Genomic DNA, 17,795 nt, shown 5'->3' on the forward strand with positions numbered 1-17,795 from the left:
CACACACAGCCTGCCTTTCTTTATCAACTGTATTCCCAGCTGTGGCTAATGAAGGGAATCAGGGCCCTTTCCTCCCCCATAAGCCAGGCAACTCACATTGCTCTCTTCTCCGTTCCTCCCTGCGTGCCCTAGGATGAAGAGGGGATGGGCCTGGGTCTCCATCTGAACTCCCTCTCCCTTGTTCTACCTCTCTCCTGCTCTGCCCAGCTGGACTTTGCCCTTCCCCAGTTTCCTCAACAGCCAACGGAACCGCACTTCCTCTCCCTGTCAGCTGTTTGGCTTCCTCCTCAGCTTCAGACTCCGATAGGGGTATGACCCAACCATTTGTTTAGTGACTGTTTGAAATTACAACAGCACTGACAAAAAGTCACTTATGACATATATTTTTCACATATATGACCATTGCATCATCCCCATGGTCACGTGATCAGAATTCAGGCGCTTGGCCACTGGTTCATATTTATGATGGTTGTAATGTTTTGGGATCATGTGATTCTCTTTTGTGACCTTCTGATGAGCAATGTCAACGGGGAAGCTGGATTCACTTAACAACCGGGTTGCTAACTTTACAACTGCAGTGATTCACTTAACAACGGTGTCAAGGAAGGTTGCAAAATGGGATGAAACTCACTTAACAGCTGTCTCACTTAGCCAGGGAAATTTTGGGCTCAGTTACAGTTGTAAGTCAAGATCTGCACTCTTACCACAAGTCCTCATAATTTAATTTAATGCACATCCTCATTAGGACTACACCCTTCATTGTACAACTTAGAACAACTTTATTGTCACTTTGAATGTACACCAATAGGCATACATTAAAATGAAATTTCATTACATATAGCTCTCAAAGGGTCTAATATACACTACATAAACATGACAAAATAAATAAATAAATATACATGTACCCACATGTACAACACGGAGGAACAATACAGTCTAGTCCAGATAGCTACATGTACATGGCAAGAGAAACAAAACCTGCAAAGTTTACCAGATGGGTGGTATAGGGAATAAAGCTGTTACAGAATCTGGTAGTCCTGCCAGAAATACTTCAAAACCCTCTCCCAGAGGGGAGTAACAGAAACAGGCCATACAATGGGTGTTTGGGGTCTTAGGGCTGTAAGCACATAGTGCTTATAAGCAGCATCCTGAATAACGGGGGGGGGGTGAGTTTCCTATGATCTTCTCCGCTGTCCCCACCACTCTCTGTAGGGACTTTCTATCTGAGGCGCTGCTGCCACCAAACCAAACAGAGATGCAGTTTGTTAAAACGCTCTCTATCGTGCCTCGGTAAAAAGTGGCCAAGATAGAAGGGGGAAGATGTGCTCTCCTCATCCGAAGGTGATCCCTCATCCTTCCTCATTTCAAAGGGCAGTTCAAAAAGGATAGAATATCTGGATCAGATTGGAGTTAACTGTAGGGGTGACGATCTATTATGGAACTTGTTTTCTTTTCATCTATTTTTTTTTTTTTGATACAGACAAATCTGTATCAAAATGCAACCTACATCCTTGAAACAGTCAATCAACTTAATGAGGTTCTCTTCTTCAATTTTACCATATACTATTTGCTCTTACTTCACTTTTATCTGACCCACTATGTTTTATTCTGTTTTATCTCACCGTAGTTATTTTCTCTCACTTCATTCTATCTTATCTCAAAATACAATCTATTTATTGTATTTTGCTGTGGCTGGTGCTCAAGTCTGAGATGGTCAATTGACTAATCCATAAAGTACACCGTATTGTGTTTTGATCTAGTCACTCAACAGGCACGATGATAGCCCACTGTTAAAATGCAGAGAATCATCTCAATGGCTGCCCAGGTTCACCAATTTGTGCCTGGTTTTAATTTGGGGATGGGTGCCCACCCAAAGAATACCATCACTTTCATTCACCCAATGACTTTGAAGATGATTATTTGAGTAGACTAAAATCTCTTACCTCTTACCTCGCCTAGGTCCAATGTCTTCCCTAGCTGCTCTAGTAGATCAGCCCTGGCTGCATTCTTTTTGTGCTTTTTTCCATCATAGTGTTGCTGTGCCATCATTGGGTTGTTAAACCAAGCTGCACAGAGCTGGCAATACCTGTCAGAATCTCTTCTCTGGTGGGGTGGAGACACTGTGGGAGAGCTGTCCACGTGTGGCTCCTTAAGAGAATTCAGGTTTGTTTCTGCAAAAGAAAGCAAGCAGAAATGGAGTCACCCAGGTTCCTATCTCATCATCAAAGCTTCCGATACATCCCTAATTGTCATATTTTGGGTGCCAGGATATATAAAAGATATTGAGACTCTAGAAAGAGTGCAGAGAAGAGCAACAAAGATGATTAGGGGACTGGAAGCTAAGACATATGAAGAACCGTTGCAGGCATTGGGCATGTCTAGCTGAATGAAAAGAAAGACTAGGGGGTGATATGATAGCAGTCTTCCAATATTTATGCCACAAAGAAGAGATGGTCAACCTATTTTCCAAAGCACCCAAAGACAGTTCAAGAGGCAATGGATGGAAACCAATCAAGTAGAGAGCCAATCTAGAGCTAAGGAGTAACTTCCTGGCAGTTAGAACAATTACTCAATGGAACAACTTGTCTCCAGAAGAGTGTGCTCCAACTCTCAAGGTTTTTAAGGAGGGATTGGACAACCATTTGCAGGAAATGGTATAGGGTTTCCTGCCTGAGCAGAGAGTTGGACTAGAAGACCTCCAAGGTCCCTTCCAACTCTATTAATCTGTTATATGAATTGTGTGCCCAGTGGGTATTCTTCTTTCCGCAGTTGCAGAGGAGATATTTAATACGAGAGAATAGAATTAGTTCAATGAAGAAAAACTTGTGATGATAGATAATTAGGTTTTTTGGGGTGGGATACATATTGGAATATACTAAAGCATCTTGGAGATTTGATTTACAGGGACAGTTCAAGATGGAAATCACAGAGTTGTCTCAAGGCAATTCATGTTCCAACATAAGGCTTATAAGCATCTAGAACATTAATATGGATAGCTTAAACCTGACCTGGGTCCAGGAGTCCAGCAGAAAGAGGATTCTGTTTTCATGTTTATCAGATAAAAATGGAAGGTGAGCATCTATGCAAGATCTCAAAACCCTGAAGGCTTCATGCTGTTATTTGACCTCAAGGACCAAAACTGCATCTACCCAGTACCCAATTCAATTGGTCTGTAATCAGGTAGTACCTAAACTGAATTCAATAAATCAATACATAATAAACCCTTTGTCAAGCACAGGAAATCAGGGGTCCAGGCAGTTCAAATCCATCCTTCCTTTCACCCATCTCCTCCCACTTATGACTGTATGACTATTTTTTTTTGCTTGTACCCTAACAATTTTTATTGATTGTTTCCTAGTATTATTTGATTGTTTCTTCTACCCTATGACTATTATTAAGTGTTGTACCTGATGGTTCCTCACTCTTGATGAATGTATCTTTTCTTTTATGTACCCTGAGAGCATTTGCACCAAAGATGAATTCCTTGTGTGTCCAATCACACTTGGCCAATAAAGAATTCTATTCTATTCTAAATGCATATAGCAATATACAGCTTTACAGTGCTTTACAGCCCTCTCTGAGCAGTTTACAGAGTCAGCCTCTTGCCCCCAACAATTTGGGTCCTCATTTTACCCACCTCGGAAGGATGGAAGGCTGAGTCCACTTTGAGGCTGGTGAGATTCGAACTGCCAAATTGCAGTCAGCCAGCAGTCAGCAGAAGGAGCCTGCAGTACTGCACTCTTAACCATTGCGCCACTAAGGCTTATATAGGTTTATTGCGTGCTAATATTCTCCACCAGAATCTGAACTATTAACGTTCCAAGCAAATTGGAGGTAGATAAGAATCAACAGAATTCAAAGTGGGCTGGACTTAGATCCCTTGTGGGAACAAAGGGACTTGAGGATGATGATGCATTTGACCCCACCCTCAGGTTCAGCTTGGTCAACTCCTACACCCTCAGTTGAGCACAGAGCCCCAAGTAAATACAGAAGAGTAAATGTTGAACTAGAGCTAGACTGAGTGGCATGGTGGCCTAGCGGTGGAACTCTTGCCTCACAATCAGGAGGCCATGAGTTCAATCCTAGTAGCGGCAGATATTTTCCTCTGGGCGCAAAGAGAAAATATCTGCCGTGAACTCCCTTTAGGTGTCAGGAAGGGCATCCAGCCAGGAAATGCTCAGCTCCATGCAGTCACCCTGACTCCATCTTAATGCAAGAGATTACAGGGTCAGTAAAAGAAAAGAAAAAGGAACTAGAGTAAATCAGTTCCACAGCTCACCTAACCCTACCACCCATTTTCCCGATTTGCTAAAAGGGGATCCTTGGAAAGCCTAGAGCTGAGCCGTTCACTTGGTGGCATCCTCCAGCTTACGTTACTCCACAATTAATAGTCTAGGCCAGTATTTCTCAACTGTGGCACCTTTAAGTTATGTGGACTTCAACTCTCTGGAAAATAATTGATTTCATAAACCATGTTTAACCTAACACCGCATAAACATGTCATGTACATACTGATATTCACCAAGATGGAGGATTGCTTTTTACCTTCATTAGACGACATCTCCAACAAGTTGTGAAACCTGCAGATTTGGAACCTGGGGAACAGTGTGACGTGGATTTATATTCTTAAAAAGATATTTAAAAACCTGTCCTCATATGTCATCTTTCCTAAAATATAGATGGCATATATACACCACCTCCTCAAATTGTTAACCTCCTTTCCCCAATAAATCTTCAAACACTTATCTGGTGCAGTTCTTTGCGTGAGGTTCTGCAGGGAGGGTTGTCGAACGAAAAATTGACTAATTTTTCTTCATACAGACATGTCTTTCAGTACACAAATTTCAAAATCATTCATTCGCAGACAGCATTCTTGAATATTTGGAGTCAATGTCTGGCCAAAAAAGAGATACCTCCTATCTAAGACGAAAGGGCGTGTGTGGAATAATCAGACTTGCAAAATTCTGTTATTATAGCCAATCTCGACAGGAGTAGTTTCAGGCTACCTGTGGAGTTGACTTTCTCGTCTGCTCTACTCAGTGGGGCTGACATCTGCAGACTTTGTTCAATGTGTCATTTGCATAATGGAGTCTGTTTTGGCAGCTCCATTTCCATAGAAACCTGTGATAAATTCCTTTTAAAGTCTGACAATCTAGGTTGGGGTGGGCAATCAGACTGGATGCACATTTTCTTACCCTCTTCTTCTGGAAAATGCACCAACAATATAAGTTAAGCATTGGCTTGGCATCATTTATTAGGCAGAAAAATCCCAACACCCAATGAAACAAATGACTATTTTCCCCTGATCAATTCACTTCCTTTCCTTTGCCATTAAAAGACTGACCACCTGAACATCTAGTTTAGCATCTTGCATCAAACTCTGGCCAACCAGATGCCTCCAAGTAAACCCCAGATAGGGGCATGAAAGCAATATGGTTCGTATTTGTGTGTGTGTGTGTGTGCAAGAAACACAAACAGCTATTTCTCAAATGCTCAGAGAGCCACAAAATTCTCGGGGCTGACATCAAGAAGAAACATACTCACTTTCAAAAGTGGAACCTATTCAGTTTTCAAGCCACGTTCTAATTGCTGCTACTTTTAGGTAGCCCTAAATTTACGAACACAATGGAGGCCAGAGTTTCCATTCCTAAGGGAGACAGCTAAGTGGATCATGGCTGATTTTATTACCTTTTTGCTATGGTCCTTAAGCAAATCATAGCAGGCAGGCAGGCAGGCAGGCAGGAAAGAAGGAAGGAGAGGCAAATAAAGAAAGGAGGGGAGGGGAGGGGAGAAGAGAAGAGAAGAGAAGAGAAGAGAGAAAGAAGAAGGAAAGAAGGAAGGAAGGAGATGCAAATAAAGAAGAGAGGGGTGGGGGAGGGGAGGAAAGAAGAGGAGAGGGGAGGAGAGAAGGGAAGGGAAGAGAGAAAGAAGGTAGGAAGGAAAGAAAGAAGGAAGGAAGGAGATGCAAATAAAGAAGGGAAGGGAGAAGAGAAGAGAAGAGAAGAGAAGAGAAGAGAAGAGAAAGAGAAGAGAAGAGAAGAGAAGAGAAGAGAGAAAGAAGGTAGGAAGGAGGAAAAAGAAAGGAGAGGAAGGAAGGAGATGCAAATAAAGAAAGGGAGGAGGAGAGGAGGAAAGAAAGGAAGGGAAGGAGGAAGGGAAGGAGAAGAAGAGAAGAGAAAAGAGAAGAGAAGAGAAGAGAAGAGAAAAGAAGAGAAGAGAAGAGAAGAGAAGAGAAGAGAAGAGAAGAGAAGAGAAGAGAAGAGAGAAAGAAGAAAGGTAGGAAGGAAAGAAAGGAAGGAAGGAAATAGAAATAAATAGAAGAGAAATTAAATAGAGATAGACAGAAAGCAAGAAAGCAAGTACAACACACATGTGAAAGTTTGAAGGAAATAAATAGTCCCAATTCACTCTTCTCTGATGTCACCAATTATTTTTAATAGCCTCGTGCAGTTGGGTACCTTGCGGATGAAAAAACTCCTATAACGCTGAAAACTGTAGGAAGGGATTGCCAGAGAGCCTTGTGTGGACATGTTGTAAGAGCAGCACTTTGGGCTAAGAAGCAAGAGATTTCCTCCTTCAGGCTCTCTTTGTTTATCAGTTTCTCAGCTCCCCGGGGAGGAGTAAACTGGAGGATCATTTGCTTAGCTGGTAGCAACTTTGGAATTTATCTCGGTTGGATGCTGACATAAAAGTAATGGCTGAAGTTCACCTACTCAATGTTGTGAATCAATAAAAGTGAATAAACTAAATGCAAATTAGGGGTTGAAGACCTGCACTCTTGATTGGTCCTTGTACAACAACTTGGGATTGGGCCAGAACTAGTCCCTGATTGGCCACTTTTGGGACTTTTCTTATTGGTTAGTAGTTTGAACTTGTTGCACATTTCATTGGTTAATAAGGCAGCAGCTAACCCTATAAAAGGGTTACTGCTGCCCATAGCGTTGCTCTGTTATGTTCTATTACTTTATTAAAGAGTTGAAGTCACTGGTCAGATGTCTGGTCTCTGTTACTCTCCATACTTAACACTGGCGACGAGGGTGGGATCCGGAGACCGAAGAGCTGACTAACCTACAGAGCAACTAACAGAGCACGTGGTCGAACACGCACCATCAACGGCAACATGGCCAGCGGTGCCGTACCACCCGCTCCATTCAACCCAGAAACCGAAGACTGGGAGGCCTACATGGATCGGTTCCAGATGTTTCTGGAGACCAACAATTTGAAAGATGCGACAACCGGCAAAAAAAAAGAGCTATCTTTCTAACTCATTGTGGGCCAACTGTGTTTAAAATGGCAAAGTCGCTTGCCAAGCCAGCAGAGGTAAAAGAAATGGACTGGGACGTCCTCGAGCCGTTACTACGGGCTCACTACGCGCCCACCGTGCCAACCCTAGTAAGAAGACACGAATATTACCAGAGGGACCAACGGAAGGGCGAAAGCCTTGCCAATTACATCGCGGACCTCCGGAACCTAGGAGGCCTCTGCGGGTTCGCAGACTTAGAAGAAGCCCTCCGGGACCGCCTGGTTCTGGAGACGGCGCGATCCAGAGCAAAATTATGGCTAAGGGGGACATCAGCCTCACCGATGCCCTTAAAGAAGCCTCGGCAGCGGAGGCGACCAAGAAGTCGGCAGCCCAAATGCGCCGCACCAACGCACCGCTACGTAAACTCGCCACTGATACCTCGCTCGGAGAGGCACCTGGTATCAACTCACCACGAAGACCTAGAGTCCCCGTCCGACAGCGATGAGGAAGAGGTCAACCGACTTCGAACGGAGAGAGACCAGTCCACACAACACTCATTGCGACCGTGTGCTGGCTGTGGAGCCAATCACCCACGATCCGGCTGCAAATTCCTCGACGCACTCTGCCGCCATTGCGGGAGACGAGGTCACATCGCAAAGGTTTGCAGAAGCAAACAGAACTCCAAACCCCGACAGGCCGAATACCAGTCTTCAGGATTCTTCGGCACACACCGAGAAAAATTGAACCACTCCTACAGAAACAAACCGTCCACCACTTCCACCAGGCGTGAAGAAACCCAGCGGGAAGAGACCCACCAAACAATCACCATAGGCCACGCTACATCCCTTGATGCTGGGAAAATCCGAGTAAAGGTCGCCATCGAAAACAAACCTTGCATGATGGAGGTAGACTCGGGATCTTCCCTCTCGATGGTATCGTGGAAAACGCTCCAACAGCTCATTCCCACGATCCGCCGCCAAGACCTTAACCCTCAAAGGGTTATACTCAAAGACTATCAGGGTAACAGAATTCCCGTTGTCGGGTCCCGCAAATTCCAGGTCTCATTCAAAGACCGCACCGTCGCACTACCACTAACGGTCGTGGATCGAGACAGGCCTAGTCTTCTAGGCCTTCAATGGTTCAGGCTGCTCGGGATCACTGTAGCCGGAATCCACAAGGCCGAGAGCGTCGATTGGGAGGAAGCACTCGTGCAAGAATTCCAAGACATTTTCGCGAACGGACTAGGCAAGTATAAGGGGATCCCAATCTCGTTTAACTTGAACCCTGAGATAGCACCCATCCGCCTTAAGCCACGTCGGGTGCCGTTCGCCTTGAAGCCTAAAATCGACGAACAACTCGATAAACTAATAGCGCAGGGCGTACTGGAACCCACCGACCACGCCCGTTGGGAAACCCCGATAGTGACGCCTATCAAGCCTGATGGGTCCCTAAGAATTTGCGGAGACTACCGGGCCACATTAAACCACGCACTGCAGCAAAGTGCTTATCCAGTACCGGTAGTGCAACATTTACTCCATTCCCTGGGCGCCGGGAAAGTTTTCGCCAAACTAGATCTAGCCCAGGCGTATCAACAATTGCCTGTAGACCCAACCACAGCCGAGGCGCAAACGATTGTAACACATAGGGGCACATTTAAATGCAACCGGCTCCAATTCGGGGTAAGCGTCGCCCCTGGAATCTTCCAGAGTTTAATGGAAAGGTTGTTACAAGGGATAAAAGGCGTTGTCCCCTATTTCGACGATGTACTCATCGCCGCACCTAACAAAGACATCCTAGAAAAACGACTCAGAGAGGTTTTACGAAGATTCCAAAATGCAGGCCTCAGAGTAAAAAAAGATAAATGCCAGTTATGTACCGAAAAAGTAGAATTTTTGGGATATCTCCTGGACAGCCAAGGAATTCATCCCACCAAGACAAATTACGAGCAATTAAAAGGCACCCACTCCAAGGAACAAGGCAGACCTACAGGCGTTCCTTGGACTTATCAATTTCTATAATGTGTTTTTACCCCACAAAGCAACAGTAGCTGAACCATTGCATAGACTATTAGACAAAAAGCAACGTGGGTTTGGGGGCAACGGAACAACATGCTTTCCAACAAGTAAAGAAATTGCTAACTTCTGATTCAGTACTTATGCAGTACAACGAGACTCTGCCGCTCACTATCACGTGTGATGCATCACCTTTGGGGTTGGGGCAATTCTGGCCCACGTGTTACCAAACGGAGCGGAGGCCCCCATCGCGTTTTTTGCGAACCTTAGCTAAAGCTGAACGAAATTATAGTCAGCTGGACAAAGAAGCTTTAGCTATTGTTGCTGCAGTTAAAAGATTTCACGAATATGTTTATGGCGTGCGTTTACAATAATCACTGATCATAAACCGCTACTGGGGATCATTGCGGGTAATAAACCAACCCCGTATATATTGTCCCCCAGAATGACCCGTTGGTCTGAATTCCTGGCGGCCTACAACTACACCTTGCAACACCGCCCGGGGAAATCGATTCTCCACGCCGATGCATTGAGCAGAACACCGCTCCCAGACGCTGTTGTGGATCCAGCCCCAACCCTCTCAACACTACAGATCGAAGCTCTACATGCACCACCCTTGACGGCTAGAGACATTGCTTTTGAAACGAAACGTGACCCAGTTCTGCAACACATACTACGCTGGGTTGAACGGGGGTGGCCGACGGACCAAATAGCACCTGAATGGGTGCCCTTCAAAGCCCGCCAAACCGAGCTGTTTTCCCAAAAAGGCTGTATCTTGTGGGGCGATCGAGTCGTAATCCCTGGCAAATTGCAACAGACTGTTTTGGCGGTATTGCATGAAGGACATCCGGGTATTGTGCGGATGAAATCACTCGCACGCAGCTATGCTTGGTGGCCGGGAATCGACAAAAGAATCGAGGCCTGGGTCGCTACGTGCCAACGTTGCCAGGACGTCAGCAACGCCCCACCTAAAGCAAGCCCAACCGAATGGGAACGCTGAGGGGACCGTGGTCCCGTATTCATATTGACTTTGCGGGGCCTACCAAAGGTCACACTTTCCTGATTACTGTCGACGCCTATTCTAACTGGCTCGAGATTCATCGAATGCACACAACTACAACAGACTCAGTTATTAATAAATTAAACAGACTATTTGCCACACACGGGTTTCCGGACGTGTTGGTCTCGGACAACGGCCCACAGTTCACTGCATTGCCCTTTGAACAATATCTTGCTGATCGGGGCATCCGCCATGCGCTAACCTCGCCGCGCAACCTGCGGCGAATGGACGTGCAGAACGCATGGTACAATTTGTAAAAAGACCCTTCACAAAATGGAATTTGGCAACATCGACGAAAATCAATCGAATTCTCTTGTTGCAGCACATCACGCCCACAGCGTGACCAACAAAACACCCGCTGAACTTCTTATGGGGCGGAAAATACGACGCACCTTGACCGGCTCCACCCGCTGCACCGGAAAACCTTCGGCTCCAGCAGCAAATGCCGTGAATTTAAGGTAGGCGATTTAATCTTGCAAAAACTTTTCCGCGACCGTTATGGATACCCGCAACGTTACCCACCTCACCGGCCTAGATCTTACCGCCTACTAACAGACGATGGGAGGTGTGGAAACGCCACATGACCAGCTCCGATCAAGATTACCACCAGCGGCCATGACTTCCCGGTTCACCAACCCAAGGGGGAGGAAGTATCGAGGGAATTGACTTTGATACAATTAATAGCAGGTCAACGGGAGCCCTACAGCCCAGTGAAGCACCAGAACGTGAAGCGGGGAGGGAGTTGGCGTTTTCAGGGAACTTTAATACGGGGAAAACGAACTGCAAAACCCCGAAGAAACACGGACTAGCAGAGACAACCACAGTGAATGCAGCACGGAATCGCCGCAGCGAAATAGAATTTAACAAAGGTCATCCAAACGCTCCACTGGAACTGGACATTAGACAAAACCGGTGGAGCCTCGGAAATCATCCAGGCAGACCAAACGGCCTGCCTATCTTGAGGATTTTATTACAGCTCCCTCAAACGGAACCCAAGGGGAGGGGTGTTGTGAATCAATAAAAGTGAATAAACTAAATGCAAATTAGGGGTTGAAGACCTGCACTCTTGATTGGTCCTTGTACAACAACTTGGGATTGGGCCAGAACTAGTCCCTGATTGGCCACTTTTGGGACTTTTCTTATTGGTTAGTAGTTTGAACTTGTTGCACATTTCATTGGTTAATAAGGCAGCAGCTAACCCTATAAAAGGGTTACTGCTGCCCATAGCGTTGCTCTGTTATGTTCTATTACTTTATTAAAGAGTTGAAGTCACTGGTCAGATGTCTGGTCTCCGTTACTCTCCATACTTAACACTCAACACTGTCTTTTTTTTTCCTGCCGGCTTGTAGCGATTTGATGCTTTGAGGATTTACTGGTTTTTATTTTAAAATAGAAGTCCAGTAAGAGAAGGAACCAAAACCCCTAGATAAGTTGAATATCTAAGCACTCCCCCAAATTAGAAGATCGATTTCTCCTGCGTTTTTATTTCCTACAGCTTATCATTCCATTTCGTGAAAGAGAATTTGCTTTTAAAAACCAGGTAAAGAAGAAGAGAATTAGGGAGATGGGGTTTACTTATTGAGTCATAAAGTGGATAAAAGGTGTAAGTTTGGGGATTAACAGTCCCAATTTCCATTGTTTGCACAACTCTCCATAGATGGACATTTATCATTTCTATGCAATCTGAAGAGGAGAAAGAGAAGAACAAAGAAGTACTAGGGGTGACGTGATAAAAATATTCCAGTATTTGAGGGGCTGCCACAAAGAAGGTGGGGGTCAACTTATTTTTCAAAGCACCAGAAGGCAAGACAAGAAAAAATGGATGGAAACCATTCAAGGAGAGAAACAACCTGGAATTAAGGAGAAACTTCTTAACTGTGAGGACAATTATCTAGTGGAACAGCTTGCATCCAGAAGTTGTGGGTTCTTCATCACTGGAGGCTTTTAAGAAGAGACTGGACAGTCACTTGCCTGAAATGGTATAGGGTCTCCTGCTTGAGCAATGGGTTGGACTAGAAGACCTCCAAGGTCCCTTCCAGCTCTGTTCTGAATGATTGAACACTCATCTCAGGTGGCTTCTTCAGGCTTGAGATGTCAGCCCTATGGTATAGATCAGGTCAAGAAACATACCGTAAAAGGAATACTGAAAGTCTACTTATTGTTGCAGGGAATAACAGAAACCTGCCAGAGTTTCTCTCTTCCTCCTCTTATATTTGAGAGAATTAAGATGGGGAAATCTTGATTCCCCACCCCCGCCGATTCCTCTTCTCTTTCAGAGCTATGCTGTTCTAAGTACATACTTGTTCTTGCATTCCTTCTTCAAGGATCTTTTCTGTCACTTAATGCTACTGCTATTTACTGGACTTCTTTCTTCTAAAACGGAATCCTGATTTGGAGCAAAACAGAGAAATTGTCCACACAAAATATCTAATGAGTGGAGAATTTTGAAGAGCTACTCATATTTATTTTATTTATTTTATTTTGTCAAGCGATTATAAGATAACAGGTATAAGTATAAACATGAATACATGAAATGGGTACATATAAGAAAAATAAAAAGAAACAATAGGACAGGGACAGTAGGCACGTTGGTGCGCTTATGCACGCCCCCTACAGACCTCTTAGGAAAGGGGTGAGGTCAATAGTAGACAGTCTAAGATTAAAGTTTTTGGGGTTTGGGAAAGAAACCACAGAGTCAGGTAGAGTATTCCAGACATTGACCACTCTGTTGCTGAAGTCGTGTTTCCTGCAATCAAGTTTGGTGAGTTTGTATCTATTGTGTGCTCTTCTAGTGTTATGGTTGAAGTATTCATTGACAGGTAGGACATTGCAATGTATGATTTTATATACTATACTTAGATCGGACCGAAGGCGGTGTAGTTCTAGGTTTTCTAGGTCTAGAATTTCGAGTCTGGTAGCATAAGGTCTTCTGCAACGAGTAGAGGAGTGGAGAACTCTTCTTGTGAAATATTTCTGGACTATATTTTCCAAAGCACCAAAAAGGCAAATCAAGAAACAATAGATGGAAACTAATTAAGGAGAGAAACAACCTAGAACTAAGGAGGAATTTTCTAACATTGAGAGCAATCAACCAGTGGAACAGTTTGCCTACAGAAGTTCTGGGGGCTCCATCACTGGAGCCTTTCAAAAAGAGACTGGACAACCATTTGTCTGAAATGGTCTAGGGCAGGGGTCTCCAACCTTGGCAACTTGAAGCGTGGTGGACTTCAAGTCCCAGAATTCCCCAGCCAGCAAAGCTGGCTGGGGAATTCTGGAAGTTGAAGTCCACCACGCTTCAAGTTGCCAAGGTTGGAGACCGCTGGTCTAGGGTTTCCTGCTTGAGCAGAAAGTTGGACTAGAACCATGATGGTGATCCTATGGAACACGTGTCCCAAAGATGGCACACCAAGATCTCTCTGTGGGTATGCACACCGTTGCCTGCTGCTCTTCTGGTTTCCAGCACGTCACCTGGTCTTTGGGTTTCCAGCGCTCCGGCATGCACGAAGACCAGCTGCTCGGCGTGTGCATGCGCACCAATCAACTGGTCTTCAGTTTCTGGTGCTCTGGTGTGCGCAAAAGCGTGCATTCTGGTTTAGGCACTCAGTGCTGAAAAGGTTTTTGCCATCACTGGGCTAGAATATCTCCAAGCTCCCCTTCCAAGTCTATTATTCTATGTTCTAGTTTAGTTTGCTTTATTGTCATTGCACCTCGTACAATGAAATCAAACACCATCTTCAGTGCACATCATGACCATGAAAATAAACACAAACACACATCCTTCACCCTCCACACATTGAACCGAAAACCCCCGATGCTGCACCAACACTGCACTATACAGCATAATTCAAAAGAGCTACTGCCCTGGGATAGAAGCTGTTATTCGGCCTATTTGTCCTTGTTTTTATTATCCTGTACTGTCTGCCAGATGGTAATGGTTCAAAAAAAGGCTGCAAAGGATGAGATGGATCTTTGAGAATGTTTTGAACTTTCTTAAGGCAGTGGGAGCTATAAAGCTCTTCCAAAGAGGGGAGAGGGCAACCAACGATCTTCTGGGCAATGATGTGAACCCTCTGGAGTGCTGTCCTATCTGCCTCTGTGCAATTGGCAAACCCTACACAAGTGCAGTAAGTTAAGATGCTCTCTATGGTGCAGCGGTAGAAGGTCACTAGCAGTTTTTCATTCAGTTGTTGTTTTCTGAGAAGTCTCAGGTAGTATAATCTCTGCTGGGCCCTTTTGACCAGGGCTGAAATGCGGGCAACCACAGGTCAGGTCCTCTTTTATGGTAACCAGCTTGAATAAAAATAAAAAAAAACTTTGGTGATTGAGATTGAGGAGGACTTGACTTATCTCATTGTCACCTTGAAACAGGCCTAAGAAACTATTCTGAGTCACTTAACATCAACTTTGCTCTAAAATACATGGACATGCTGGCACGATGTTGAGTTATCATTGGAGTCAAAAGGCAAAGATTTGGGGCCAGAGGGAGGGAAGAAGCATTTTGTTGAAATTACTGAAAGTTTTATCACTGAATTTTGCTCACTCATTAATTAGCATTATAAGCATTTTCCCAGCTTGAATAAAATTGCCTTCCAGACAAGTTAAGCTGCTTTTTTTTGGGGGGGGGGGGAGATAAGGGTTCCACTTATTTCCAAAGTATTGCAACCTACTCTGCAACCAAGGAGAAATTCCAAGCCCTTCCCATATACCTCCGTGTGTTTCCTAAAGTCAGTATCATCTTCCACATTTGAAATCACATTCCCTCCCCTCGTAGCAAGAGGACTCAAATGTCTTTCTTTGTTTTTGGAGCCCAACATCAATCAAAGACATGTTGAGATGATTTGAAGCAGTATTGTTAGGGATAACATGGTTACCTAACTTAGTTTGGGTAAAATAATATATATAGACTATGATTGTGTGTGTCACTTTAAATGCAGACCATGTATTTTGGGTGCGGTTGTAAAATCACCATAAGAGGGAGCAAGAGAGCTCACTGTTTGCTGGCTTTTACTGGATTGCTGACAATGATGGATTGATGGTGATAACTGTGTGTGTTCCCTGCTATTGCTGAACGAAGAAAAGAGATTTGATTTTCTTCATATCTCTACTGCACAAAGAGATAAATTACTGGACTGATTATTTGTGAGTTTACTGACCTCTTTTTCGACACTGGACTTTGCTAATGGATAATCACCTGACGGACTGAACTAAGTGTATGATATATGGACCGTTTGACTATGCTATAACAATCTTACTGGAATAAACTATTTAACTAGCACTGTGTATCTGTTTTACTGAGTGTAAACTACAACAACGTTTATCTCACATATCTGCCTGACTGACTGACTGCCGTTGCACGTTCTGCTAGGGTGTATATCCCTAACAAGTATTTTTTAATTGTTCCTGACCTATAGATAGAATCTTGCCAAACTTAAATCAGAGAACACAGACCATAAAACATGTATTCTGGGAGGAGCCATCTTAACACTCTTTCTTCCACACAAATTATCCATCTTAACACTCTTTCACCCAGACAAATTATCTCAACTGAGTTCTCTCTTGCTCCTCTGAAATGCATTCTTTCTATCTCCTGGGCATCCAGATAGCATCCCACCACAGTGGATATCTTAGCACCACTTATCATTAGTCCTAGCTAATGATGATGAGCTTCTATCCTAAACTACCACACCCAGATGACTATTTTTAGTTTATCCAAAATAGGAGTCCAGATTTGCAGCTGTAATGCAAAGGAGGGAGAATGAACACAATATGTTTATGCCGCTAGTCTTAGGTCGATTGTAATAATCAGATTTTTTTTCCCTTAGAGGTATGAAATGCAAATGTAAAATACAGTGTACTTTATTGCTTCTCCTGCTTGTTCTTTTATTCTCCTGATTGGGCTTCTGAGCACAACCTTCTGAGCACAAAGTTGATCCCCATGAAGTTCTCCATTCTCTTCTAAAAATAATCTAAGTAGATAGATGGCCATGATCACAATTTCATCAGAGGGTAACAAGCCTAGGTTCCTTCCCTAATTGGCATAGTTATTTTGAAAAGGTTGTTGCAGCGAAGAGTGATGATATCTTATTGGCTTCTTTGGGGGTACCTACACATAGACAATTTCTTACCAGTGTTGTTGGACTTACCGGTGGCTTTTAAAGTCGGCTGGACTCCTAGCAAGAGTTTTAATCTTTTGGCATGGATTTTCCCTTGATAGTGTGACTCAGCCACCACTGCTGAGGTAAATGACATATTGCAGAGTGTACAGCACTTGTTTTTATCCACCGAATCATCATCATTACCCTGGAGAAGACAAGGAGGAGGAAGCAGAAATATTAGCTTATTGGGAAGCAACAGGCAGAGTAGGAATTGTGATATACAGAGGAACACAACACAGAAGCCTGATGATGGCAGATGAGATTCTGCCGAAACGTTGCTACAACTTTAAAAGCACAACTATAATGACGTGGGAAAATACCCGAACAAAGCTGAATACCATACATATAGATAACCGCCAAAACTTAAGAATATATATATATATATATATATATATATATATATATATATATATATATATATATATATATATGTGTGTGTGTGTGTGTGTGTGTGTGTGTGTGTGTGTGTGTGTGTGTGTGTGTATGTATGTATGTATGTATGTATGTATGTATGTATGTTAAGTTTTCCTGGGTATTTATATGTATGGTATTCAGCTTTGTTCGGGTATTTTCCCACGTCATTATAGTTGTGCTAAAACAGAAACGGCTGTGAAAGTCTGACTCACAGACGAACACAATACAGAAGCCTGATGATGGCAGATGAGATTCTGCCGAAACGTTGCTACAACTTTAAAAGCACAACTACAATGACGTGGGAAAATACCCGAACAAAGCTGAATGAGTAGAATAGAATAGAGTAGAGTAGAGTAGAGTAGAGTAGAGTAGAGTAGAGTAGAGTAGAATAGAATAGAATAGAATAGAATAGAATAGAATAGAATAGAATAGAATAGAATAGAATAGAATAGAATAGATCAATTGTGATTGGACACAGAAGGAATCTGTCTTGGTGCAAATGCTCTCAGTGTACATAAAAGAAACGATACATTCATCAAGAGTCAAGAATCATAAGATACAACACTTAATAATAGTCATAGGGTACAAATAAGCAATCAAATCCTACTAGGAAACAGTCAATATAAATCATAAGGATACAAGCGACAAAGTTACAGTCATACAGTCACAAGTGGGAGCGGATGGGTGATAAGGAACTGTGAGAAGATTAATAGTAATAGTAGTGCAGACTTTGTAAATAGTTGGACAGTGTTGAGGGAATTATTTGTTTAGCAGAGTGATGGCGTTCGGGGAAAAACTGTCCTTGTGTCTAGTTGTTCTGGTGTGCAGTGCTCTATAGCGTCGCTTTGAGGATAGGAGTTGAAACAATTTATGTCTGGGATGTGAGGGGTCTGTAGATATTTTCACAGCCC

General features: G+C 43.6%; 1 protein-coding gene across 5 annotated transcripts in view; it reads right to left on the minus strand.

Moving 5' to 3' along the window:
* The window catches only part of ZMAT4 (zinc finger matrin-type 4), a 176,361-nt gene that overhangs the window by 55,811 nt on the left and 102,755 nt on the right, over nt 1-17,795 (minus strand). For 3 of the 5 annotated variants that reach the window (XM_087969653.1, XM_087969654.1, XM_087969652.1), the window contains 2 exons: nt 16,459-16,615; nt 1,944-2,171 (listed from right to left, as the gene is read on the minus strand). In XM_087969653.1, the coding sequence (XP_087825779.1) occupies nt 1,944-2,171; nt 16,459-16,615 (385 nt within the window). The remainder of the gene's footprint in view (nt 1-1,943; nt 2,172-16,458; nt 16,616-17,795) is intronic. The other 2 variants (XR_015750298.1, XM_087969655.1) reach the window with 2 other exon arrangements.

Source organism: Notechis scutatus, chromosome 7 (genome assembly GCF_049901735.1).
Source record: "Notechis scutatus isolate UNSWTSFEM ecotype Mainland chromosome 7, rNotScu1.2, whole genome shotgun sequence".
NCBI classification, from domain to species: domain Eukaryota; kingdom Metazoa; phylum Chordata; class Lepidosauria; order Squamata; family Elapidae; genus Notechis; species Notechis scutatus.